Source organism: Tachysurus fulvidraco, chromosome 3 (assembly GCF_022655615.1).
Source record: "Tachysurus fulvidraco isolate hzauxx_2018 chromosome 3, HZAU_PFXX_2.0, whole genome shotgun sequence".
NCBI classification, from domain to species: Eukaryota; Metazoa; Chordata; class Actinopteri; order Siluriformes; family Bagridae; genus Tachysurus; species Tachysurus fulvidraco.
This window is the reverse complement of record NC_062520.1, coordinates 30,160,992-30,186,390: the sequence shown is the minus strand read 5'-3', so window position 1 is coordinate 30,186,390 and position 25,399 is coordinate 30,160,992. Positions and strand designations below refer to the sequence as shown.

At 40.8% G+C, this 25,399-nt stretch overlaps 4 protein-coding genes and 1 long non-coding RNA gene across 15 annotated transcripts in view; 3 read left to right on the top strand and 2 right to left on the bottom strand.

Moving 5' to 3' along the window:
* spidr (scaffold protein involved in DNA repair) overlaps positions 1 to 5,895 on the top strand; it is a 37,419-nt gene extending 31,524 nt beyond the window's left edge. For 3 of the 6 annotated variants that reach the window (XM_027155911.2, XM_027155905.2, XM_027155945.2), the window contains 4 exons: positions 598 to 691; positions 849 to 960; positions 1,158 to 1,208; positions 1,753 to 2,484. In XM_027155911.2, coding sequence (XP_027011712.2) covers positions 598 to 691; positions 849 to 960; positions 1,158 to 1,208; positions 1,753 to 1,866 — 371 coding nt within the window. In that variant the 3' untranslated portion in view covers positions 1,867 to 2,484. Of the gene's footprint in view, positions 1 to 597; positions 692 to 848; positions 961 to 1,157; positions 1,209 to 1,566; positions 1,633 to 1,752; positions 2,485 to 5,101 lie in introns of those variants that run through there. The other 3 variants (XR_007140117.1, XM_027155919.2, XM_027155926.2) reach the window with 3 other exon arrangements.
* On the bottom strand, positions 2,306 to 3,618 carry cebpd (CCAAT enhancer binding protein delta). The gene has a single exon (XM_027156034.2). It carries the CDS (start codon positions 3,474 to 3,476, stop codon positions 2,670 to 2,672), a length of 807 nt encoding a protein of 268 aa, XP_027011835.2. The 5' UTR covers positions 3,477 to 3,618; the 3' UTR covers positions 2,306 to 2,669.
* A 386-nt stretch (positions 5,896 to 6,281) lies between the features above and the next one.
* Positions 6,282 to 24,827, bottom strand: dtna (dystrobrevin, alpha). Of its 5 annotated transcripts, none has more exons than XM_027156024.2 (22): positions 24,592 to 24,827; positions 18,039 to 18,109; positions 16,918 to 16,998; positions 16,258 to 16,471; positions 15,519 to 15,604; positions 15,028 to 15,182; positions 14,791 to 14,896; positions 14,289 to 14,455; positions 14,053 to 14,177; positions 13,919 to 13,927; positions 13,650 to 13,727; positions 12,484 to 12,555; positions 12,222 to 12,314; positions 10,642 to 10,732; positions 10,402 to 10,490; positions 10,195 to 10,308; positions 9,129 to 9,225; positions 8,072 to 8,234; positions 7,872 to 7,961; positions 7,665 to 7,722; positions 6,936 to 7,054; positions 6,282 to 6,819 (listed from the first exon to the last, which is right to left on the bottom strand). In XM_027156024.2, exons 2-22 carry the CDS (start codon positions 18,106 to 18,108, stop codon positions 6,797 to 6,799), a joined length of 2,100 nt encoding a protein of 699 aa, XP_027011825.1. In that variant the 5' UTR covers position 18,109; positions 24,592 to 24,827; the 3' UTR covers positions 6,282 to 6,796. The 5 variants fall into 5 exon arrangements, 4 of the variants coding, with proteins under 4 accessions (XP_027011825.1, XP_027011816.1, XP_047667066.1 ...); XM_027156015.2 differs by lacking the exon at positions 24,592 to 24,827 and adding an exon at positions 20,223 to 20,938; XM_047811110.1 differs by lacking the exons at positions 13,919 to 13,927; positions 24,592 to 24,827 and adding an exon at positions 20,223 to 20,944.
* On the top strand, positions 6,954 to 7,662 carry LOC125140848. The gene is made up of 3 exons (XR_007140122.1): positions 6,954 to 7,087; positions 7,260 to 7,310; positions 7,429 to 7,662. It is a non-coding gene; the product is annotated as an uncharacterized LOC125140848 (long non-coding RNA).
* The window catches only part of LOC113648668 (coiled-coil domain-containing protein 178), a 30,409-nt gene continuing 26,364 nt past the window's right edge, over positions 21,355 to 25,399 (top strand). Inside the window, exons 1-2 of one of the 2 annotated variants that reach the window (XM_027155984.2) lie at positions 21,355 to 21,501; positions 21,675 to 21,805. The gene's annotated coding sequence lies outside the window, so the exon portion shown is untranslated. The remainder of the gene's footprint in view (positions 21,502 to 21,674; positions 21,806 to 25,399) is intronic. The other variant, XM_047811107.1, reaches the window with a different exon arrangement.

The following is a 25,399-nucleotide window of genomic DNA, read 5'->3' as shown; positions in this document are numbered from 1 at the left end:
TTGTCCATGCAGAAACAGGTCATTAGCTGTACAGTCGTGCAGAGTTTTATCAGTTTGCCGAACAGAGAATTGGGCACAGACTATTCGCAGCAAAAATAAATGCCCCCTTAAATCCCATTGGGTCAATGTTTTTGTTTACGTCGGCTTGGCTGAACATTCATTAATTTCCTACCGCTTATCTGAACTTCTCGGGTCACGGGGAGCCTGTGCCTATCTCAGGCGTCATCGGGCATCGAGGCAGGATACACCCTGGATGGAGTGCCAACCCATCACAGGGCACACACACACACTCTCATTCACACACACACTCACACACTACGGACAATTTTATAGAGATGCCAATCAACCTACCATGCATGTCTTTGGACCGCGGGAGGAAACCGGAGTACCCGGAGGAAACCCCCGAGGCACGGGGAGAACATGCAAACTCCACATACACAAGGCGGAGGCGGGAATCGAACCGCCAACCCTGGAGGTGTGAGGCGAACATGCTAACCACTAAGCCACCGTGACCCCTTGTCTGAACATTTTAAACTATATATTTGTGTGTGGTGGTGATTGATTTCATCGGTTTGCTTTCTCATCCTCATTGTACAGGTGTAGTGATGGACATCGATGAGAATTCTGCTTTTTCGTGGCCAGTCTGCTGTCAGTGTGGAGGTGAACATTTAGAAGCCCACGAAGACAGACAGTAAGTTCATTCGTATCGTAGATAACGGATCATTGATAAACCACATCGAACTTCTCTATTCTGACAGGGCAGAAGGTGTGGACTTTAGCTGCGGAGACCTAATAGTGTCGTGTTTTATTTATTTGTTTGTTTGTTTGTTTTTTCTTTATGTTTGCAGAGACGTGTTTTCATGTGCAGTGTGTGGTATCGTGGACAAACCAAGCAGAAAGATGCAGCTGGAAGTGTTTCTCAGCTGCTCGTCTTCGAGTCACTGGACTGTCAAAGTTAAGGTAAGATGTAAATGCAGTGAAAGTGCTTTTTCAGATTTTTTGTTAGATCTGCGCTCACCCCCTGTGTCAAAGAGGAAGGAAATCTCATCCGGTTTCATCACACATCATTGCTAGATGTTTGAGATTATCTTAACCTGAGTCTTGTGAAACTGACACGTGGGTGTGTGTGTGTGTGTGTGTGTGTGTGTGTGTATCAGCTACAGCAAAACTCCATCATGTCCCTTCTAGATTCAACCGGAAACACACAGGTGAGATTCCTGTGCACCCTTTTAAGTTACGCTCAGTGGCCACTTTAATAGGAACACCAGAACATTTCCCACAAATCAGCCAATCACATGTCATGTCTGCAATGCGTACAGATCAGGCAGATAAGGTCATGATCTTGGTTGCAGCCTTCTGCTTTTGCAGCCTTCGAGATTTGTTGCGTCGAGATGCTTTTCTGTTCTAAAGAGTAGCTACTGTATAAAGCCTTCCTGTAAACTGGAAGCATTATCGCATGAACGAACAAGCGTACGGGTGTTCCTAATAAAGTGATCAGTGAGCGTATAACACCTTTGTTAAATAATGCCACCTTTTTGTTTTGTTTTTTTTAACTCTTAATCTCAGGTAATACAGTAGCTCCCAAATACCTTATACAAGTCCCTATTGTGGTGTTGATACAGGAACTATAAAGTAAGTGGTTTGAATTACGTCACAAGTTGGCACGCCGAACAGTGCCGTGGTGTAAATAACAGTAAACACATGCAGCGAGAGTCTAGTTAAAGTTTACTCGTTGTCGTCTCTGATCGACAGAGTTACGAGGTGGAGGCGGTGCTCGGGAAGAGCGTCGGCCCTCTAAACGCCTTCGTCCACGTGGTCACCCGCTCTTCCACCCTCTGGATGGCGTTGGAGGAGATCACCCTTTGACCTGGGATCACAAATACATCTGTGTGTCTCACTTCACTGGTCTGTCTAAATACCAAAGCGAGGATAATTTTTTACAGCCTAATAAATCTGGGTACGATCCGTGCAGTGCATTTTTTACGACCCGTGCTGTCATGTGATTTGACCTGAGGTGATGTGAAGGACCGAAGGACATGTTCTTAATCATACCGAACTGAACGTCTGCTGTGTTAAGAATGAGGTGCTATTAATAGGGTTGTTTTCACAGGTGTTAGTCTGCAGGTAAAACTAACCCTCGGAGCCACACGTTTGTGAAGAGTGCAAATAAAACAAGTTGGTCATGAACCTTGCTGAAAATCAGAATGAGACTGGATTATTTGCCTATTAAGTAATAGGACTGTCCCTTTTGCCACACCCACCCTCCATCCCTCTATCCCTCCATTCACACGGATCAGTTCCGGTCTTTAAGCTCATTTCATTTTATTTCTATCAATATTCCAGTTTTTTGTATTTTTTACAGACTTGATATAAAATGTTCACTTTTGAATACAAAGTATGGAATTATGAAACATGTACCATATATATGACTTTTTTTCTGTAATAATTTAGAATACAAAAAAAAAAAAAAAAAGGTCCAACATTCACATAATATTACCGACAATGTTCAGTTCAGGTGATTGGATGCACGCGGAGCTACAGTCTGAGTATTCGAGTCGTGCATGTGAGGTATGTTTTCCAAAAAAAAATATATAATAATAATAATGAGTAAAAAAAAAAAAAAAGATTGGCTTGATGGTGTTGGTGGTGGTGGTGGTGGTGGTGGTGGATCACCGGTTGTTGGTGGCACTGCGGTGTTTGAAGACGTTTCTGAGGCTGGAGAGCTCGCGGGTGAGCTGCTCTATGGTTTTGTGCAGCCGCTCGTTCTCTGTGTTCAGTTCCAACAGCTTCTGTTGCATTTCCACATTGCGTCTTTTCGCCTTGTCTCTGCTTTTCCGAACGGCGATGTTATTCCTCTCTCGGCGCTGCCGGTACTCCGGACTCAACCTGTCCACAGATTTCTTGCTCTTATCCTTGAGTGTCCTGCGTGGAGTGCTGGCGGATGAAGACGAAGACGAGGGCTCGGGCGTGCTCGGGGGAGTCGGCTGTCCCGTGTGGATGCTCACCGACGTCTGTGCGCACGTCTCGATCTGCGACGGGAGGGACGACGGCGCGTCGCTGTCGCTCCAGTCGGTTTCCTGCTTGATCGGGTAGCTCGAGTCCTTGGAGGCGCTGAACGCAGACAGCTGGTGGTAGAAGTCGGACTTCTCATGCTTCACGGCGCTGTTAAAGAGGTCGGCAAAGAGCTCGTCGTTGCACAGCTCGAAGTTGGGCGCAGACGTCATGGAGTCGACGTACGCGCTGAAGTCGATCGCGCTTTCGTCGTCGTACATGGCTGGCGCGTTGCTCATCTCCACCACGCTGCTGCTGCTACTGTTATTGTTGTTATTGTTGTTAGTGATCATGCTGATGTTGTCCTCGGGACATTTTCCGTCTCCTGTCAGCTTACTGTCGTAGAAGTTCGTAGGCTCCATCGCCCAGCTCATGTAGCATGGTGGAGAAACGCACTCAGACTCCAGGCTGCACGGTTCGCACATGAACGCAACTCTGCAGTGAGTCAGAAACTTTACTGCAAACTCGTGCTAGGAACCAAGAGCTCGTGCGCACTTAGATGGCGAGTTAGATGGATGGACTGATTCACACACTTCACGGGATTCTCATGCGTCTAAAAGCAACCTGTGTGTGCCAAAGTTTATACACACTCCCAGCTGACGTCAAGGCCTCACCACCCCCTTTGGGAAGCCAGTCGTTGCCGTTGCAAGTCACGTGTGCTGCCTGGAACCTCTGCGCGCACGCCCACCACATTACTACGATTCAACTACGACCAAGTTTTGTTACACTGACAGAAAAAAAACAGAGAGAGGGAGAGATAGAAAGAGAGGGAGAGATAGAAAGAGAGGGAGAGACAGAAATAGAGATGTGAGAGACAGATAGAGAGAGAGAGAGATTACTTTTACTGTAATTTTCCATGTCGGTAAGTTCAGCAGTACACCTTATAGTCCTTTTTTGTCACCTGGATAGACACATAGTTTATCTTTAATATCCTTAAAAAGCCTTAGTCACCTGAAAATGTGTGTCAAAGTACCTTTGAAAGGTTTTGAGTTCTATTTCGGGCTTGCAGTAAAGGTACACCATGTACACCTTTCTATTAATAGGTGGAAAGTAAAGTCTACAGGTTAAAAAAAAAAAAGGTGTACTTTTAAAGGGTACCATTCTAAGTACAAGGGATGAGGAAGTGCACTCTGTGGAATAAGTAACCCAGTTGGTACCTTTTTACAGTCTCCAAACTTGCATGTAAAGCTTTACTAAAAACTAGGACTAAACGGTACTGTACCTCCGCCAGGATGGTGGTACCTTCAAGTCAACATTGCATGTACCTTTAAAATACTTGAACATATTACAAATGTAAAGGAACACTTCATGCACATGGTACAGGTATGACAAGAGTACTTTTAAGAGTACCACAAAGCAACAGAGACAGGTACTTAGACGCCATCGGGCAGTGAGCGGTCTACATCTACCTAAATCCAGAGGGCTGGAAATACAGGAGAAATCTTCATTCTTGCTTACAATGTGGCACACTATTACAAAAAAAAAGGGTACTCGAGTACCCTAAGCAAGTACCTGAAGCATTACACTATTAGTGCCTTAAGTATTCTGCTTAGTTTTGTAGAAAGAAGACAAATGGCTAGAAATTCAAATCTAAGTGCACAGAATCTGTCACATAAATGGACAGTAATAAGTTATACAGGATATTTTTGTATATTAAAAAAAAATCTATAGTAAAGGTACCACAAGGTGTATAAACCCCCAGCTAGTAGAATAAACAGACCATGGTGTTTTTTCTGTCTTCTATCAGCCTTGCTAGAGACTCAAAAAAAAAAAAATATTGGTTTCTTCAGTGATTCATTGTGTTCTTATGAAGAGAACAAGTGGATCCTGGATGTTCTATTTAGATTTTTCTTTTTTTTTATTATTCCAGAGCCCTCATGCTGAACGCCCCCTTGTGGACACAAAAGGAGTTTCAGCCAATTTATCGACTTGTTTCAAAATATTTGTAGATTGCTGTTGGTGTGTTTTTTGTTTGATTTTCCACAGAATTGCTGTTTTGTACATTTTTAGTATAAGATTTTCATTCATTTGGATTTTTTTTCCAGTCTAGGATCCTCTTTTGGCCATCTGCTCCATCGATGGACGTCAGAACAGAACCACGCTAGTCCAAGATTTTAGCATTTTTTGAAAATCACTACCCAGTGATTTATTGCTGAATCACAAAACAAAACCCTCGACTTAGACCGTTGAGAATTAATTTTTTTAAGTCTGGAATTTATTTTACAGTTAAAGGAATCTTTAACCCTGAGTTCCGGCTGAGTTAGACAACTAGAAGACACAGAAGACGCCTTCCCTAAATGTTAAATAATCCTTATTAATTAAAACAGAAAAGCATATTACACATAAATGACATAAAATGACATCCTGCACTCTGTAAGCTGTTCTTAGATAGATATTAGAACATTCTATTAGAGACGTGCTGATGAAACTTAAACCTGTGTGAAAACGATCTCATCCAAAGACCGTGACAGTCGTACCGTCCCAATACAACAGAACACCTTTATTTATTTATAGATTTTTATTTGTGCCATGCAAAATGTAACAAACCAGTTCAAAATGGTGTACAGAGTATTATTTCAAGTGTGTATGTCTGTGGAATATATATATATATATATTATCTGCAGTGCCGAAACCATGACCCTTTAAAAAACTTCTGTCAAAACATCGTACTCGTATTTGTTTAGTGCACGAACAAAATGAATGACTCCAAACGTGTGTTTTCGAAGTGCTTCAGTTCAGTAACGTCATCAACACAGTGTTTTTACTAACTAGCATTTTTTTTTATCATTTTATTGTAGGTATTTCATATACATGCCACAATAAATAAATTTCCTTTTAAATTTTTCTTTGTTTTGTACTTGCTTTGGGGTAAAATGTGCCGTTAAGAACGTATTCAGAACGACAGGCTTAAAAATCTATTCCAATTGACATCAAAATCCGCAATTTTTTGTGAGTTGAAAAACCATAAATTTAAATTTCCAGATTATACATTTTTTAAAGGCAAGTCCCATAGCAAGTTCCAAAACGTTAAAATTGTCAATTCTTTAAATACGAGAAATTATATTTAATGTGATGTGTATATAATTTTCTAAAATTTCTATTTAAATATTTCCAAACATGAGTCAGCTTCATGACTTTGTTTTCATTGGTTAATTCACTTTAAATGTATTTATAAAGCGGCTCATTTCCCTAATTTTTGTGTAACAGTTTTAAAATGACAATTTGTTTAAAAAAAAAAAAAAAACCAACGTACAAACCTTTCATATAATTTTAGTGTAATTCTTCAAACGTTAACCTGATTAGCTAAGCTAAGGCAGTGTAGTCATTTGGGATTTTAAGGTCTTTACGAATTTATACATCAAAGTTACCTCAAGCTATTTTCGCTTGCAAAGAAACAAGTCAGACAGAAAAAAAACAAAAACCCAGAAACATTAAGACAAATCTAGCCAGGCGAATCAGTGCGAAGTGTGACGTATGCTATAAAAGATAGCAGCTTTGTTAAACCTGATTTTCCCGCCACTTTCTAAAGTACAGTACACAAAGTGTTCGGCAAAACAATGTCCATGCTTCCTCGTTTTATGGCACTGGTGGTGTTACGACAAATCTGCTCTGCATAATCTCTGAGTCAGTTCACAGTATTTTTCTAAAACACAATTTTGTACATTAAAAAAAAAAAAGACGTTTATTTACAGAAGTGGGGTTAATGCTCTGTAGATTCAGTACCCGTTGTCGAGTACTCAGTGCTTCAGTACTGAGTGATTCCTCTGCCTGTAAGAGAGACACTTTGTCATTTTTGTTGGAATTCTAGTCTTCACTTTGATGTGTGTGTGTGTGTGTGTGTGTGTGTGTGTGTGTGTGTGTGTGTGTGTGTGTGTAACACGCACATGCACCATGTAGACCTTCTCCAGCAGGTGTTTTCTCATCCATCCTCACTTCTGTCTCCAGGCGACGCTCCAGCTCCTTCTCATAGCCTCCCTCTCCATCTAGGTCCTCATCTAACACCCTGGTCCCAATAAACACCCCAAAACAAGAAAAGGTGTGTTACATACTAAAAAAAAAACTATAACGATAATTTTTCCCCCACAAACAGAATATGTTTCTATTCAAAATGCACAAACATTTCAGTAATTTGTCAGATTTCAGTGATTTTTTAGGAAGCTTATGGAATTTACGTTATCTGATTTTTTTGTTTGTTTGCTTGTTTTCAGTTGTTTGAGATCAATAAGTTACAAATGTCTTGCTGATCCTGACACCTGCTGGTGAGACTGTGTTATTACACCCCTAAAGCCAAGCATTAAACTCAGGGTTTAGTGAGATCAATCTTACAGAAATGTTGGCATATAATTGGGCCTTAATAATGTCTGTCGAACTAACTAGGTAATTGCAGAACAGAATGTCCATGAGGTGGCACCAGACCTGATCCAGCCCCACCTACCAGGGCAGCGCCGGGCCAAGTTGAGCCAAAAGTCCATGAGGTGGAGCTGTGGGTGTACTGCATGTTGTGTGGGCTTGGGGAGAGGAGTTGGATCAGATCCAGCTCTACCCTCTTGACCAGCAAGGACTCTTTTAATTATTGTAACAATGTGAGTGCATTAACAGAACTACAGAGTTACCGTGAAGTGTATCCATCAGCTTCCGCGTCAGCGTTACTGTCACACTCGCTTCCGGCTTCTAGAAACGATGTGACATGAGCGAGGCTTAGAAATGCTGGAATTGTGACTTATGGTGTAAGAGGCAAAACAGTTGAGGACTTGCAGCTATTGGACAACAACACAAACGGCTCACTTAATGTTTCATTGCTTACGTAATAAACAGTTTACCCGAGTTAAGCTCTTTGACCAGTGAGGACATGGTGCTGGTGATGGAGTCTGCAGCCACAAGCAGGTCATTCCTTAAATTTCGTCTAGAACCTAAATCACCGGAAGATCAACAACAAGGACTAGTGACAGGAAATAACCTAATTCTCACTGTGACAGTTATCATTAGTGATTATTGTAGTTTTTGGTATAGATAACAGTACTCTGAGCAAAAGCTTGTATGACGTCTCCTCCTAGCCCCATGAGCGAGTCTTGAGGCGTCTGAAGTGGTGTCGTGTTGCCAGAAGTTGACGGTACGGGCATGGGGATGGAGCTGCTTGCTGTGTGGCTTGGGGAGTAACGAGAGGCGGAGCTTGGACCCTGATTCTGTCACAAAGTAACGTAACTGTGTCAGACATGAGGCATGATGCTAGGGAAAAAAACATTATCTTGGTGGGAATTTATCTCAACACGGCAGAGGCGCTGACCTGACCGTAGCATGTTAGCTACTTTATTAGAAACATTTATGCAATTAATCAGAAGTCTTTTGTTCTAGTCTGTCCTCCTCATGATTTAGTGTATCGTGAGATGCTTTTCTGCTTCCCGTAAGTCTTTTGGCTCGAACCAGTCTGGCCATTTTCCTCTTATCAACTGATGTTAACATTAACTGAAGGTCTTGCATGATTTTATGCACTTCACTGCTGCCACATGATTGGCTGATTTGGATAATTACATGAGTAAGCTTGTGTACAGATGTATATTGATCATTATAATGGTTTGGGGAAAACTCCTCATATATCATTGTGGCTGAATTCTGGAAAAAATACTTGAACAGCTAAAGGTTTGTATAACACCAACCGGTCTCGAGTTTCACACCACATCACACAGGGCTCAAAATTCTGACACATTAATATGAACAGTCTGGAATTTTCTTCACACAAAACCATGCATTCAACCCCATACGCGTTACTCATCTCTTAGACATTTCTACACACTCACAGTCCGAATACTGTAGGTGTTATAAATGTACTACCTGCTTCCGTTCTTCCTCCTCTAAACAAATTCATCCTCTGTTTACTGTGATGGTGCATCAGATCACAACAAATTATTCAAATTAAAGATTTACCTTTCCTATTGGTTTCATAGAAATGACGGAAGAATACGATTTAACCTAAACACCTAGCTAGACGACGAATGCGTTATTTATGTATCACATTATGTCTTGTCTACAGCAGTTGGTTTCATCACCATCACCATTTCATTTAATCTAATATCTCCTACCTTTAACAGTAACATGAGCTGTTCCAGCTGCACCATCAGTTCTCTTCGACTCTCTTGAAGAGCAGACATCCTGTCTTCCAGTTCTTCCTTCCTCTGCCTAATGGAATAGGATGAAACGATGGAGACATTACTATCCTCTGACTAATCACTGAAAACTCAAAAGTCTAAGTCTTCAGATAGGTGACACTTTTATGCCCGAGTTTCCTATTCGTTTCAGACTCTCCTGGGTACACCGACATCTCCTCGTCCGACACATCGAATCTAGGGGTATCTATGGACGACTGTCCCTCTCTCCTTATATTATATCTAAAAATCCAAATCTAGATCTCGACATATATTTTATCTAAAAGTATAAATCTACAAATTGTCATCATCTCTCTCAAGTTCCCCATTGTTATCAGACCCCCCATGGCTACGGCAACATCTCCTGGGCTCATACATTAAATCAAGGGGTAGCTCTGGACAACTATTCTCTTCTCCTCATATCTCTAACCGTACTCAGTCATGTAGGTCTACTCAAAAAGTATTATTCGGACAGAACGACCCCTAAGAAATTTACCAGCCTAGTTTCAAAGTGGTACAGTCCACCGAAATGGCCCTTGTTGGCTGTATTGACAGGTTTAATCCTGTTAGATGAGACTGTCACAAGTCCTCATCTTTTCAGTAGATTTTGATAGTCACAAATCATTATTATGGTTTGTTTCTTAGCTTTACGGCATGAAGACTGTCCCAAAGGTTTCAGTGCTTGGTCCTTGTTATCCCTCTACACTTGTTACTGCTCTCTCAGTAACATCAGTCCTCATACTGGCTATCATAAAACAAATACTCTGATGACACCCAAATCATCTCCTTTCCTTTCCCCTATTACTGTAGATGTTCAATTCTCTGCTTGGATCTTAGCAAGCCGGGAGTCATCTGGCCATTGATGGAAGCTAAACATTGTAAACATTGTTGCATCGCTCTCTTTTTTATGTAGAGATGAATCAATGGCTAGCAAGAAGCAAGACACTGCAGGTACTTAAACGGCATTGTGGGCAACGTATATGACCAGAATGACGGTTTATACCTAAGAAGGCGTAGCTCAGCGAGAAGTGTAGGGTTTTGCTGGCTTTTGTCAACTAGAGGCTGAGATGCTTCATCATGCTGTTGTCTTAACCGCTGAATCTCCTGCAAGATTTCCCTGTAAACAGCATTACAGTACTGTAAGTGACCTACTTCACCAATGAACACGTGAAAAATGGATCGCTGTTTCTGAGCTAAAATTTTGTATTACTTGTTTTTGCTTTCCAGTTCAGCAATGAGTTGCCTCTGTTGTTTGTTCGTGTCCAGAGAGAGAGACAGGTCAGTCGGCACTCTGGCTTGCTGCAACATATGCAATTATTATATATATATATATATATATATATATATATATATATATATATATATATATATATATATATATATATATATATATATAAAAATGTAATTAAAAGCCGCAATAACCGAAAAAAGCCGCGATTAGCCATCTTACCAACGACACTTTGTCAGCAGCCAATCGGGAAGCATAGCGGGCAATGAGGTAGTGCTCATCATCCTGGTTATTAGTCCTGCTTTCCAGCAACCTATCAATACAAGAAGGAAATTCAAAATCATATACAGATTACTTAGCTTTTTTTCGCCGTAAGCTGGTTAGGATGTAGGTAACTTATTTATTTATGCTAATGCTTAGAAAACCAAGTGTGTATATTTCACTGATATTTTGTAAGGTTTTATGTTATAAGATGTTTATTAGACTTTTATAGTGTCAAAGGTTTAAAAGTCAGAGGTAAGTCTGAATCTTTGTTTTCAAACAGAAGTTCCAAGAGACGTATATATGCTTTGAATTTTCTCAGTAACGTGACATAAAAAAGAGGATAGCGAGGGAACGACTGTCTACATCTTCCATAACATTAAATGTTCCAAAGCATTAAAGGCAGGGTCTCCGATTTTTGAGAAATGCTTCATAAAACTGAGTCGGGCCAAATAATAGACAAAAATCAAAACAAACGTGTAGCCGATGAGCAGAAAGGGACGGGGCTTGTCAATATGGTCGGAGAGTGTGTTCAGTGCGCATGTGTGACATTAGCAGGAAGCGGTTTTAACGTCGACATAGAGGATGAAAACAAAGAAAGAAAGAGAAGAAAGACTTACGATAAGGACAAGAAGTAGGACGTGTTAATATAGGATCAGCTTTCCAGCGCTGGAGAGAACTGAAGGAGCAGGAAGTCGGCCACATATTCACAGGTTGGAGTTTCCCGAGTCAATAACTCCTGAGCTAAACGCTGTTACTACACAAATAACACCTCTTTTCTATCGTAGTAATGTAGAGAGGCAGCTACAACCGCGTTTTGTGTAGTAACAGCGTTTAGCTCAGGAGTTATCGACTCGGGAAACTCCGACCTGTGAATATGTGGCCGACTTTACTTAAGACGCCGAGGCGCTTTTTTCCTTCTCGATAGGTGAGTAACGTTTGCCTTTGTCCTTTACATGATTATGCTTCTGTGTCATTTTTGCTTGTTTGTTTATCTACAATCGTATTGTTCTTCCCTTCAGCTATGATAAAGACACATTTCTTTCCATTAGTCGCCTGGGTTACGTATGTATGTGTGGGCGGAGCTATCGATACAGGGGTGGGACCCATTTGGGTTAGGGGGCGTGTTTGTTTTGGTGATTTCAAATGTCAACATTGGCTTTCAAAAATTGGAGACCGCACCTTTAACTGTAATTATATTTTGTAACCATACGGTATGAATTGTAAATGTAACCACCGGAAACTCACGTGCTGTTATATTCCTTGCAATATTTAAGCAATAGTTTGTTAGTTAGGTTAAGAAATACGAGTAAACAGCAATCGATATATATATATTTTTTTACTTTGTAAGTAATACAAAGCAGGGAAGAATTGAGTTTGGCTAATATCATTTAAACAGTGGCTGTTAAAGCAAGCTGCAAATCTCAGCAATGCCATAATGTTCTCTCGGGTCATTTTAGCGCTGTTTTCTAAAATATATCAGATTAAGATGGTGCAAGAAACCGTCGCTGCAGTTTCAGTCACGTACTAATCACACTAACCCGCTGCGGTTCTTTTGGAGGAGGTTCACATACAACCCAATGAGAACATGTTCATCTGCGAGTCTGTCCGCAATATCAAGGCTGTACTGAACCCTGAAAAACACATATCAGTCATATGGTATATTCTCTTCCTGGCTTTTCTAATAAACAGGAAGGAAAAACTTTACTGCACCTTTATTAAGATGAAAAATGTTATCGGCCTTATAGAAAAAGAGGAGAGACATCTAAGCTTTTTGGATGTAAAGAAAGCACTCTTGCTTACCCTTTCCCTTTCAGTAGGTCAGGAGTATCCCTGGTCAGGAGTCTTAACGGTTTATTGTCCTCGTTCCCGGCTCTGTGAAAGTGCAAGCGTGCTGTCAGGAAAAGGTGAACCGTCACACACTTATTGAATAGGTTCTAGGGGGTCGGGTTCACATATACTTTATATAGTCTGTAGTGGTACCTAGCAGAAAGGGTGGCTAGTAGAAACCCTAGTGAAAATCATTCCTCAAGATAAAACCGCCACAAAATAAAAGTAGAAGCAAATCCATGTCTCTTTCCCCTTCGGTGAATTTTTTTTTCCCACTCACTCACTCATTTTCTACCGCTTATCCGAACTTCTCGGGTCACGGGGAGCCTGTGCCTATCTCAGGCGTCATCGGGCATCGAGGCAGGATACACCCTGGACGGAGTGCCAACCCACACTCACACACTACGGACAATTTTCCAGAAATGCCAATCAACCTACCATGCATGTCTTTGGACCGGGGGAGGAAACTGGAGTACCCGGAGGAAACCCCCGAGGCACGAGGAGAACATGCAAACACCACACACACAAGGCGGAGGCAGGAATCGAACCCCCAACCCTGGAGGTGTGAGGCGAATGTAATAACCACTAAGCCACCGTGCCCCCCTCAAATTTTTTTCATTTTCATTTTTGCATTAGCTTAAAAAAAATATGTTGTTTTTAGCATAAGTGTCTCCTGCGTCACGCTAGCACGAGGTCGGCAATCGAAAAGGCCATAAATATTGCCATTTTGGTTTGTAGATATGAGCAATCTTCAATCTTCTGTAAGTTTGAGGATGAGGTCTTAAAAACCCAAAGCAGCGTTCCCAATCCTGATGCTTTCATCCTGCTACGCTGCACTTGAGTTTTTTTTTTTTTTTTATTGCTCTACAGACCTTAATGAAATAAAGACTGACTCATTTTAGCTGATGCTTGTTTTACACTGGCAAAAATAATAAATAAGTGTCTTAGTAAGTGATCTGACCTTTAACATAGACAAATAAAAGATTGTTAAACCTATTTCCCACCATTCTTATTCATTTGCAGCTGATAATCGTATACTAGGCTAATTGTAATGTTCTAATAGGAACTACTACTATTATAAAGATGACTTTTTGTGGCGGTGTAGCAGTACGATGGTGTGTGCTCAATGGTGCACTCACACTCTTAAGGGCTTGTTGGTCGAGGGCATGGTGTGGGACAGCGTGTACTCATTCCCACTGTTCGCTGGCCTTGGAGGCCTGAAGCAGAGACACAAGTTAGATAATAAAAAAAAAAAGCCCACATGCATACAGAAAAAGGACACGATGATACAGAACTCATGTGAGCGATGGGTTGAGCTTCTACGTTATGTTTATTTTTCACACCATCAAAAGATCAGACGCATACATGACAATGGAGCATGATAAAGATGAGTACATGGTTGACTTACCAAGTGTCACTAGTTTTGGAAGCAAAAAAAAAAAAAAAAAAATGTTAAGTGCACTGGTTCACTGGTTTATATATGTGTGTATGTGGCTGTAAGAATTCTCAAATTAATGCCGAGACACCACAAGATTGACTTACACCACATGAGCAAGATTTAGAGGTTTCTCAGGAACGTCGGAGAACATAGGATGGAGAGGCTCCCTGTGAGAGGCACAGCTCAGAGACTTGCTGATGGCGTTTGATAACTTCTTAGCAGGAGATTTCTGGAGGTGGGGGAAAGGTTTACTGTTAGGCATTTTGTTTTATTCCTTTCAAACATCCAATTAAATGCTTCGCTCTGTGGAGGAACTGATTGGACCAATGGCGCGCCTTACCCATGATGTGTATTCCTTCATCTGGTGCTGGTTGCTATGGGAGCCTGAGGCATGTCCCTTCCAGAAACACTCCTGACAGAGCTGGTAATTATGGCATTGTTGGCAACGATAGCGGAATCCCATCATGCTTTGGCTGTGGCAGTAGGAGCACTCGACTGGGTGGAAGACTACAGGCGGAAGGGAAACAAACTGAGCCACACCTTTGAGCATACCAAATGTTCTGTTCACTTGTTTCCAGACATCTTGATTCGGATGTGTCTTGTTTCTCGCACCATTCTGTACTCTTGTCAGGCACCGACCAACCCTTAGGTCACGGTCAAGGTATCCGTCGTCGCATCATTTTTTTTTTTCTCATTCCGATGTGTGGTGCCAACACTAATCGAAAATTTTGTGCGATTTTATGCATTGCAACATAATTGCCTGTTTGTTGCCTCTAAAGTGACCAGATATTTTGACCTAAGAAGATGATTTAAAATAAAATATATTAAAAAAAAAACTTTACCGTTTTCCACGTTAGCCAGCCGATGCATAAGTGGCAACCATACAAGACACTGTGGTGGAGGATCGGACATGAAGGTGTCCAGGAACATGTTCAGAGAAACCTGTTTCTGCGATAAATCACACAAATTATGAGCCTGTAAACGAAGCGGCACCGATCACCGAGATTTCTAGATGGAACTGCGGAAGCATCTACAATTTCACGGATTAAACAAATCTTTAGTATGTCAGTAGCACCTACTTGTTGTGCAAAGCAAATCCTCGCGGTCTGCTCGGTGTAGCTAAAAGACGGCCCTTCAAAAATGGCAACGGGTAGCTTGAGCACCTCCTTCAAGAACTGGTCAAACTGGGAATAAATCATCACCCCCGTGGGGTCGGATATCTGAGAAAATATATCTGTGCAACAATGACAGAAAAGTAAGAAGGAAAAAGTTAATACAACTGCAGAAGGTTTTGTTAGTCTATTAGAATAACACATTTAGATTATTAAAAGTCTGTATCTGCCGTGTGTCGTTCGTATTCTGTTAGAAGAGTGACCAGACGACATCGGGCAAAAAAATGGTGACTAGATATTAGAAAAGTTCAAGGTCCTGTTTAATCACTAAAGCTTGCTTTCTTTGTCCTTGTTAAATCATGATAAAAAGACACATTAGGCACTTTAGCTCAAGTTTCATCAATCAGCATTACTCGATTACCTCATTACTCAGGGGTAAAATTCAAGACGGAGCTTACATCTTAATTTGTCCATAATCTTCCCTCCGCATAACGTAGCAAGCGCCATCTTCATGACAAACACGGAGATCTTGCCTAGACCTTCCCTACAAGAGAAGATGGAAAGATGATTAAAAGAAAAGTAATCAAAGGTAGTTGATACAAGCAATACTACAAAAGCATGAAATTCTAAAAGTCGCTGGCCCATTGATCGCTTATGACCTTGCAACCTTCGTGGCTAACATCGTTGGCATAACACTGAGGACAAGTGGACTCTAGCTCGCGTTTGGGTTTTAGAGTTGACATTAAGTGCGGGTGGAGAACTTTACCTCTTCTTTACAGTCCTTCGAGAAGAAGGACTGCAAATGGACAATGCCGATTGGTTCGGAAAAGATGTTCATGTGAAACGTAACACATAAGACCAGACGTAGCTGTATAGTGTATACAGTACTTGCTTAAGCATTTTTTCATGTTTATTACTCTTCTGTGGGTTTCACATGTCATCACTGCTGATGATGGAGGCAAGATGGTCACTGATACAGCTCGGACTAGAAAGAAATCAGCCCGAGCTTTGCTTCTTCAGTGCTTTCTACCAACGTGTCTGTGATTCTGTTGTTTGTCTTTCCACAAGCAGCAAACAAGCCAACATGGAAACCTATATGGTGGAAGTGGGGGAATAGCTTTGCTAGCCCATTTATACCAGGAGACCCTGCTTGCGTTCAACCGTGACAGGAAGTCCATTCACGTACAAGAGACTTACGGGTCATATGCTGCCAGCAAGAAGTTGAGCAGAAGCAACACGGACTGCTCCATGTTGATCTGGTGTGTAGTCGGCATCCGCTTGTTCAGCTGGAAGAAGATGGTGGACAGTATTGCTTCGAGTCTAGCCACTGAGAACTCCGTGTTGAGGTCCATGGTGTTAAGGCCATTCTCCCGAAAGGCTTCGATGATGTTATAAATATCTACTAAGTGCACTGCAAACACAGAGGGTGAGAAGGTAAGGACGGAAACGGGCGGTAGGATCATGACAAACGGGGATTTTTAGTTTACTACAGAATTTGAGACCAATGTCATGCCAGGTTAAGTCCTATTAATGGATATCTGTGCTAGCGGTATTGCAAGAAGCTACTGTTATCAAATTGTTTACCATGGCAGGTGAAATGTCGCTTGTATTTGGTCTTTTGTGAGGCAACGTCACACCTTCATAACCTGCTTCACGCTGCTTTCGTTTACAGATTAGCAAAACAAACGATCTGCACTAGCTACTTGTTACTGTTGCTTTGACATAAGGGAGACCGCTACTACTGTATAACGCAAGTGAGAACAGAGAACAAAATCTGTATCTTGTGGCTGTTCCACAACGTTACAACAATGTAGCATATTCTTGGTGTCTTTCTCGGTGATTAGCACCCGTACTCACGATTGCACCTCTTCTGAATGAATCTAAGCTTGCATGCAGTTCTGTAGGTGGAAAGTCTGATGGAATCCAACTGTAGAGCTCCTGAAAAGAGAATGATAAAAGAAAACGGGTTAGAGGTAGAGGTCTTCACGGGTCCACTTAGATCCGAAAACCCGAGGTCCGACCCGAGACCCGTGCGGGTTCGGGTCTAAAATTTTCACGTGTACCTCGGACACGGGTGGGGTATAATAATAGCGGCATCGGGTCTCGGGTAATTTAAAATGAATGTGTTTTTACAGAACGAACACGAGATGACCCGAACTACTGTATCTTGTGTGTGTGTGCATCGACTCGAGTCCTTTTCCAACCTCTCCTCCTTTTGCCAAGACCACTTGCGACGTGTGGCTGGCGACGTGTGGCTGGCGGTAAGCTAATTTTCATTGAAACAGACCTGTCAATCAATTTTGAATCCACGCTGTAGCGGCTACTTTAGTGTAGACTTATGCAACATTCGGGTCCAGTCGGGTAAAAAAAAATTGTCGTCGGCTCGGACTCAGGTCTATTTTTTTCAGGTTTGTCTAGGGTCGGGTCTTTCTTAAAAAAAAAAAGATGCACGTCGGGTTCGGGTAAAAAGTGATTCGGGTCACTTCGGGTCGGGTACATTTCTTTAGACCCGAGAAGACCTCTAGTTAGAGGTAAACCTTTTTTGTCTTTAAACATTTTCTGACAGAAGTTTATGCTTTTATTTAGAGTATTTTTTTTTATTCTAAGCTTATTTAGAATATACGGCTTTTTGTCTTGGTAGCTATAAGAGAGAAAACGAAGAGCCGGCATCAGAGAATACTTTTTTGTTGTTGCTGCTATATACAGTAGCATGTAATCCCTTTCATGGACTTTTTAAAAAGTTTAAAGTAGTACGTGTGGTGGTATCGGTCCATTCCATCACATAAGCTTGTCATTGATTAATTTCCTAAACAATCCAGTAGCCAAAAAAAACAGTAAATAATTGGTGAATTATTTTCCTCTCAATCCACCCAGGTGTGTCTTTCCTAACTTACAGCCATGTGTGAAAATTTGTCGCGGTTTGTTTGTTGAAAATATGTTTGGTATAAATAATTAAAAAAAAAAACATTGTCACTTACGCATCTCAGCAAACAGTTGTCTTCTGTCTGCCATGGTGCTGCTGCTGCTACGCTCAGCTTCCTCGATCATTCTGCCAAACACAACAAACGACAAAAGAACTGAGAAACTTTGAGCTGACCGTGAACACGTTTTACATCATGCTTAAAGTTGTAAGATAATCCCAGTGGCTTTTGGTGTATTATTATCAGCTGTGGTTAAAGCATATGTACACTCCTCAGAAACTACTGTCTGTCGCTGCAAAAGCAGGACAAAGAAGAGTGTGAGCACAATGGTGAAGAGCCATGGCTGACTGCACACTGCTAACCCTGTCATCCTGATCATGTGATACATCTCTACAGCAACAGGAATCCAATCAACCATGTCCCAAAAGGAAGGTGAAACCAGAGAGCGAACCACGGCGCTGGGAGAAAAGTGAAGGATGGTGCATGTTCGAGGGAATTAAGGTTGATGAATGCTTCATGCTAACCCGTGTGATATGTACGTTTGTCTGGTAAACAATGCACACTGAGATAGCAGTAGGTTGAAGAATAACATCATCTCTAAATAAATATCTCTATCTTTCAACGTCCTCCACATATGACTGTACTGTACGACTCAATCGTCTATCGTTATATAATTTTTTATTTTATTTTATTTTGAAAGTCATCTTTAGGTTACGTCACACACTTGACACACTCCGGTCCCTATTTTCTATCCCCGATGTGTACTTTAAAGGGTTTATAGGCAATTTGTTGCATTGTGGCTATTGTAAAAGTCCCATTTCACACTTAGAGTACATGGTCAAAAGAAAATCTGACAGAAGATGGTTTGTACTGCATACAGGTGCTTTTACTTATTTGATTTTTTTCAGGTGATTTGAATGAGGGTGTTTACGGTGGCTTAGTGTTTAGCAAGTTCACCTCACACCTCCAGGGTCGGGGTTCGATTCCCGCCTCCACCTTGTGTGTGTGGAGTTTGCATGTTCTCCCCGTGCCTCGGGGGTTTCCTCCGGGTACTCCGGTTTCAAAGACATGCATGGTAGGTTCATTGGCATCTCTGGAAAATTGTCCGTAGTGTGTGTGTGAGTGAATGAGAGTGTGTGTGCCCTGCGATGGGTTAGCACTCCATCCAGGGTGTATCCTGCCTCGATGCCCGATGACGCCCTGGATGGGTTAGCACTCCATCCAGGGTGTATCCTGCTTCGATGCCCGATGACGCCTGAGATTGGCACAGGCTCCCAGTGACCCGAGAAGTTCGGATAAGCGGTAGGAAATGAGTGAGTGAGTGAGTGAGTGAGTGAGTGAGTGAATGAGGGTCCTCGGATGAGCCCAAGTCAGTCGTCACGAAGCAGCAGTTCCTGGGTTTAAATATACATTATGGAAGTGTGAGACTTTAAAGAAGTGGGTTTTTAAAGTGGGGTTTATTAAAAAAAAAAAAGCTGTTAGTGTCGTGGCAATCACAACCTGCATTATCAAAGATGTTACATTTAGGGGTCCAAGCACCGAATTCAACTCAGCCATAATATATTCTTTCAGGGAAAATAATGATATAAATCCATACTAAGGGCTACAATTACTTTAAGAACCTCTGCTTTATGGATCCATGTAGAACCAACTGTAGCTGCAGAAGGTGAGTCACAAGTAGAACATCAGGATGAATCAGGCATCTTGAACTTTAGCCAGCAAGCTAAACATAGCATGGATGTAAAGCTTGCAGAACTGTGTGCCAAAGCCTGAAATAACACAACTGTAAAACGACCGGAGGAGAAATGAAGCCAGTTAGCTGTCTTCCAAAACAAACAGATCTGATACAGTTATTTTTGCAGTTCCTGATTCCAAATTTAGCAAAGTTTCTGCTAGAAAAAGATCATGATGTACTGCAGTTAGAGTTATCGTTAATTATCGTCTGTTTTATCATTGTGCACCAATGAGGGATTAATTATGGAGCTAAAGTTATCACTGGCACTGGAGACTCCTTCCTTGTATATGAATCTGTGGTGATGTGATAGCGGTACGTGAGGCAGAACCACTGAAACACGACTAAAACCTGACAACCAAACGCAATCTCATAGACCGGCTGATATGAACCGCATGTTGAAGAAAATGTCTACAAATAATAAATACAACGTTGTATGTCACCGATTATCTAACCCACTAAATCTGTACTTATTCAGACGTTCCAATATAAGTATGAATATGACGTACCCGCTAGAGAGCACCATGGTCCGTCTCTCTCTCTTTCTTTCTCACTCTCTCTCTCACTTGTATTTACAAAGTTGTGTTGCCTGTAACGTCGTTCCTGCCGTAGACGTCCCTCTTGCTTTCTCAACAGGCCCGAGCACCACAACAAAAGCAGTGCAGTGAAGCGGGAGCAGCCATCTGAAATTAGAAACTGTCAGGCTCCAGCCTGCGCTGCCTCTATCTTTAACTTCAAATGAGCGAGCCTTACATTCCTGCTCGGCTCAGACGGCTGCCTTAGCTCCGGTTGCACTTGCTGGGTCTCCTTCTGGCGCCTTTTTTCCTCCGCGTACGAACGTAATTAAAAGGAAGAGAATACAGTGCGGCGGCTGAGGACAAATCTAACACGAGACCTACACGACGGTACATTCCAAGTTCACCCGCGTTACGAGAATCTCTTAACGGCGGCTCTAAAAGCAGTTCTAGCTCCAAGTCGTATTAATCTGCTCGTTCATGTACCTTATTCCTCATCTACCTTGTTCACAGGGTATTGTACTGTATTGCAGACAATGCACATGTGTGTAATCCATGATAAGGTGATGTTTCAGATATACCTTTTATTATTTATTACTTACAGAGGGAGTCTCCAGTGTCAGTACTTTGTCACAGTCAGATTTGAAGCTGAAACTGTTTATCGTCGCTGTAGCACAAGCGGCAGTGGGAGCTGACTCGCATAATGGACGTTTTATATATATATATATATTATGATTATTTCAAGACGTGTACAGAATAATAACTTAAGTGTCATGAAATAGTAACCATGTCATATGCCCTCACATGTCATATGCAGTTATAACAGTTGACGTCCAATAAGGGGTTATGTAACACTTGGCTTAGATAAACACCATGGCCCAACTTGATTATCTTGCCAAAAGTATTGGAACAGCCTTTTCTTTGTTTCTCTAGTTAAGGTCTAGTGATCGATTGGTCCAAGCCAATCTACAACCTTCCCCTTTGTGTTGGCAGTGATGTGTTGTTGTTTTTTTTTTTGATCATTTTCTTGCTGCAGGATTGAAGTTCCTGCCAATTAGATCGGATGCCTTTCTCTGTAAATTGGCAGAAAAAAATGATTCCGCACATGTTCGTATCATCAATAAAGATTAACGAGTCCGTTCCAGAAGCGGCCGTGCAAGCCAAGCCATGACCCAGTGCCTCCACCTTGGTTGATAGATGAGCTGGTACGTTTTGGATCACGAGCAGATCATTTCTTCCTCCACGATTTGGCGTTTCTTTCACTTTGATAGAGGTTAGTCTTAGTTCTGTACTTCACTATTTCTATTCTGGCTTTCTGATACCTACTGATACCTCATCAGCGGTTTTTCTGTATTTTATTATACAATACAATTATTATATCATTTCTTTCATTTCTCTCATAGACATCTTACTTACAAGGTTTATCTTTTTTAACAATAAATGCAGTCTCCACAGGTGAAACCCAAGACACAACCCAAGGCTAGACAATCAAAGCTATCAGCTGTTTTAACAATCAATCTAACGGGACACACCTGGGCAACTAGAAACACTGATCATTCACATGTTCCAATCTTAAGGTAAATATGCCATGCTCTAAGTTGTTTAACAGATCTAGATGTAAATAACAGGAAACGAAATTGAGATTGAAGGTCAACATAATTGACCCTGTCATTCCAATACATTTGGACAGGACCGTAAGCTGTCCTGATGCCAGTCATCAGAGAAATGATGTCATGCTATTAAATGTCACATCATGTATAGCACACTTTGGTGTAATGACATAACCTGCCATAGCACCACGTATTGTGCGCATACAGTACTTCCAGCGTGTCACAAAATGATCAATGACACAGAGCAAACTTGACATAGATACAGTAGATGTCATGCCATAAGCTGTCGTAGCGTCAAGCATGTCAAAATGACATAACATGACACTGCTATACATGGACATCAACAGATAAGACGACTTATGACATAAGACATGACGTAGCTTTAGGTCTTTTTGACTGTCGAATTTTTTTTTTCCAGTTTACTTTCTAACCTACATAGAATTCTATACATCCTAATGCTGTTTCACTCGCAGTAAAGGCAAATAAAAGGTAATAACACTCATCTCTCTACACAGCACCTGGATTTATTTATAATGGCTGCTATGGAAATGTGCTGCTTCTTCCCAAAAAAAAAGTGGCAGATTCTTGTGAAGTTCCACTAAATAATAGCACTGTAACTCACACCACTTTTCAGCACTCAGTATTATGACATGGAACATTAATTTCGATGCGAAACATTCCTGTGTCGGCACGGACGTCAGTAAAATGGACGTCCCGGTCATTCCTGACACATTTACAGCTGTTTTCACCAACAGCAGGTCCTCTATGTGAACACTCGCCGAAGTGGAATTTGAAAAACGACTGTTTATTCAAGGCTGAAGTCCTAATTTTTCTCTTTCTTTTACATGTGTATACGATCCGCTGCAGGCTAAGCCAGTTTTAGAATGTGTGAATTCAGCATTCTTTAAAGATTAGGACTTGGGAAACTATGTGAGATGAACCTAAAAATCATGTCAGCTGGTTTGTATACAAGACCGTGTGATAACATGTGCTCTCCATGTCAGACTTTATGATGAAGATCCTTTAACGATAGACCTGTGATTAAAAGAAAAGACTATGATTTGTGTAGTTTGCTACATTAATCGGCGCCAGTCGGAAACCAGCTTTTGCAGAAAGCGAGCTCGCATAAACACAAACAATTCTTCAGGGCAAATTTAAAGTAATACAGATGTTCATTTCTGTCCATTAGCTTGCTTTGTATGGGTTTTGCTATTTCGTGGCTAGACCATGGGCTATCAGTGGCATAGGCTCATCAGCATTGACTCATCAGCTGGGGCTTTTTGCTAGTATGCTAGCAGCCAGAGGGAGGGGGGTAAAAATTCCCAGAATGCTGGAGATCATTCTTGGCTGGAGTTACTTCATGGGTGCCAAAAATCGTTGGATCAGCCACCTTCACTTTGTGTTGCGTGGAAATGTGTCATATTAAAACTATTTCGATCTGCTTCTTTAACCAAACACAACTGGTTCTGTTCCATGCTGTAAGATTTGTTGACAAAATCTCAAAATGTCCTATTTTATTTTTTTTGTTGTTGTTGCTGTTGTAAGAATTCATTTAAAGATGCTAAAAAAAAAAAGAAGAAAACTAGCAAGCATTAATTTAGATTTTTTTTAATGATGCTTAAAGTAAGTGGAAAAAAAAAACAAAACTAAGACTAAGTAGCAGCTCGTCCTTTATTTTTCTAACCAACCCGGTGCCCTCCTAATGATTTCCACTGGATCCCAGACCAAAACTTGCAAAGTCACAGGCGTAAAAGTGAAAGTAATCGCTACCAGAACTGAATGTGCGTTTTTCACATCCAGCATCCTTTCCCCTTCAGTGACTTGACTTTTATTTACTTTCGTTTTGAATTAAAAAAAAAAAAAAACACACGAAATGTGTAGGTTTGGGCTCCACATCATGCAGCTCCATATTGGGCTCCATATTGGGCTCCATATCAACAGGTCAAACACTGTTAATGCTGCAGAGAAACTATAAATATTGGCACCCCATTAACATGCTGTTTCTCTAAGAAAAAGCTTGAAAAATATATAGCGTGTAATTAAATTTCCAGCATTCAAAGACTTGATTAGCTGAGTTTAAAAATCTATTCCATTTATAAAATAAATACATTTTAAAAATGCTTATAAGGTTTCTTTATTGGACAGGTTTCAAAACCCTAGTTCTGGAGAACCCCAAGTCCCGTAGATTTTAGTTTGTCCTCCTCTAAAACGGCTGATTCAACTAATCAGTTAATTAACAGCCTTTCCTGAGTTAAAGTGGGTGTGTTAGAGCAAGATAAACACTAAGACAAGCAGCAGTAGGGGTTCTCCAGGAACAGGGTTGGAAACCTGTGGCCTACAGAATAGTCTTTCCTCTGATTATTCATGTACACAATTTGTATTTTAATCCAAGTGTCATTTGAATGTAATCAAAATAATTTCTATTTCTAAAAATTTTTTAAAAATGTATATTTAAGCAGGGGGAACTGTGCATCCAGTGTGCATAAAAAAACACTACTACGACTTAATAATTATAATGATGACTATGATGATGATGATGATGATGATGATGATGATGATGATAATGAATAATTAAAAACGCTCATCACACTCACTCTTTTCCTTTGTAAACCCCGCACTGTTATTTTCAGCAGTGCTCTGAAATTGCATTGCTATGTTCATGCATTTTTATAAACAAAAAAAGGCAAAGACTTCATCCAGATATTTTGTTTAGTGCATCCATAGCGCGAGCCTGAATTGCACTTGCTACTCACCACCGCGAGACATCAGCGCGAGGCACATTTATAGCTAATAAAATAAAAGAATCGCTCGGGTTATCAAAGCCGAGCTATAAAAACATCGTCATGGTGTGAAACTGTAACCGCTGTCTTCCTCTGTACGCGGTCTCTTTCCCGTCTATAGCGCCGTCTCTCCCGATTACGTCATGCGAAATCTCTCTAAGAGGAATGAACGGGCACGGACAAGTCACTTTACTGATCCGATTCTTTTACGGAGTCGAGACGCTAGTGTCAGTGTCGACTCTGATTCACGCAGTTCAAAAAAGTAAAGGCATATATGGCTAGCTATAGAAAGTATATTTTTATTCATCAATTTATTTATATTTTAAAATCTTTATAAATATTCCAATATTCACTATTTTTTATTTATCTATCTATCTATCTATCTATCTATCTATCTATCTATCTATCTATCTATCTATCTATTTATTTATTTATAATCCGTTTATTTAGCTTCAGTAACCATCTTATTCACCCGTTAACATATATTTATAAGTATACTATGAAATCTATTGTAAATATTTACAATTTATTAATTCAATCATTTCTTGCTGTTCTAATTATCTATCTATCTTTCTATCTATCTATCTATCTATCTATCTATCTATCTATCTATCTATCTATCTATCTATCTATCTATCTATCTATCTATCTATCTATCAAATTCGTTTATTTAGCTACAGTAACCATCTATTCATCCATCTATCTCTCTCTCTCTCTCTCTCTCTCTCTCTCTCTCTCTATATATATATATATATATATATATATATATATATATATATAT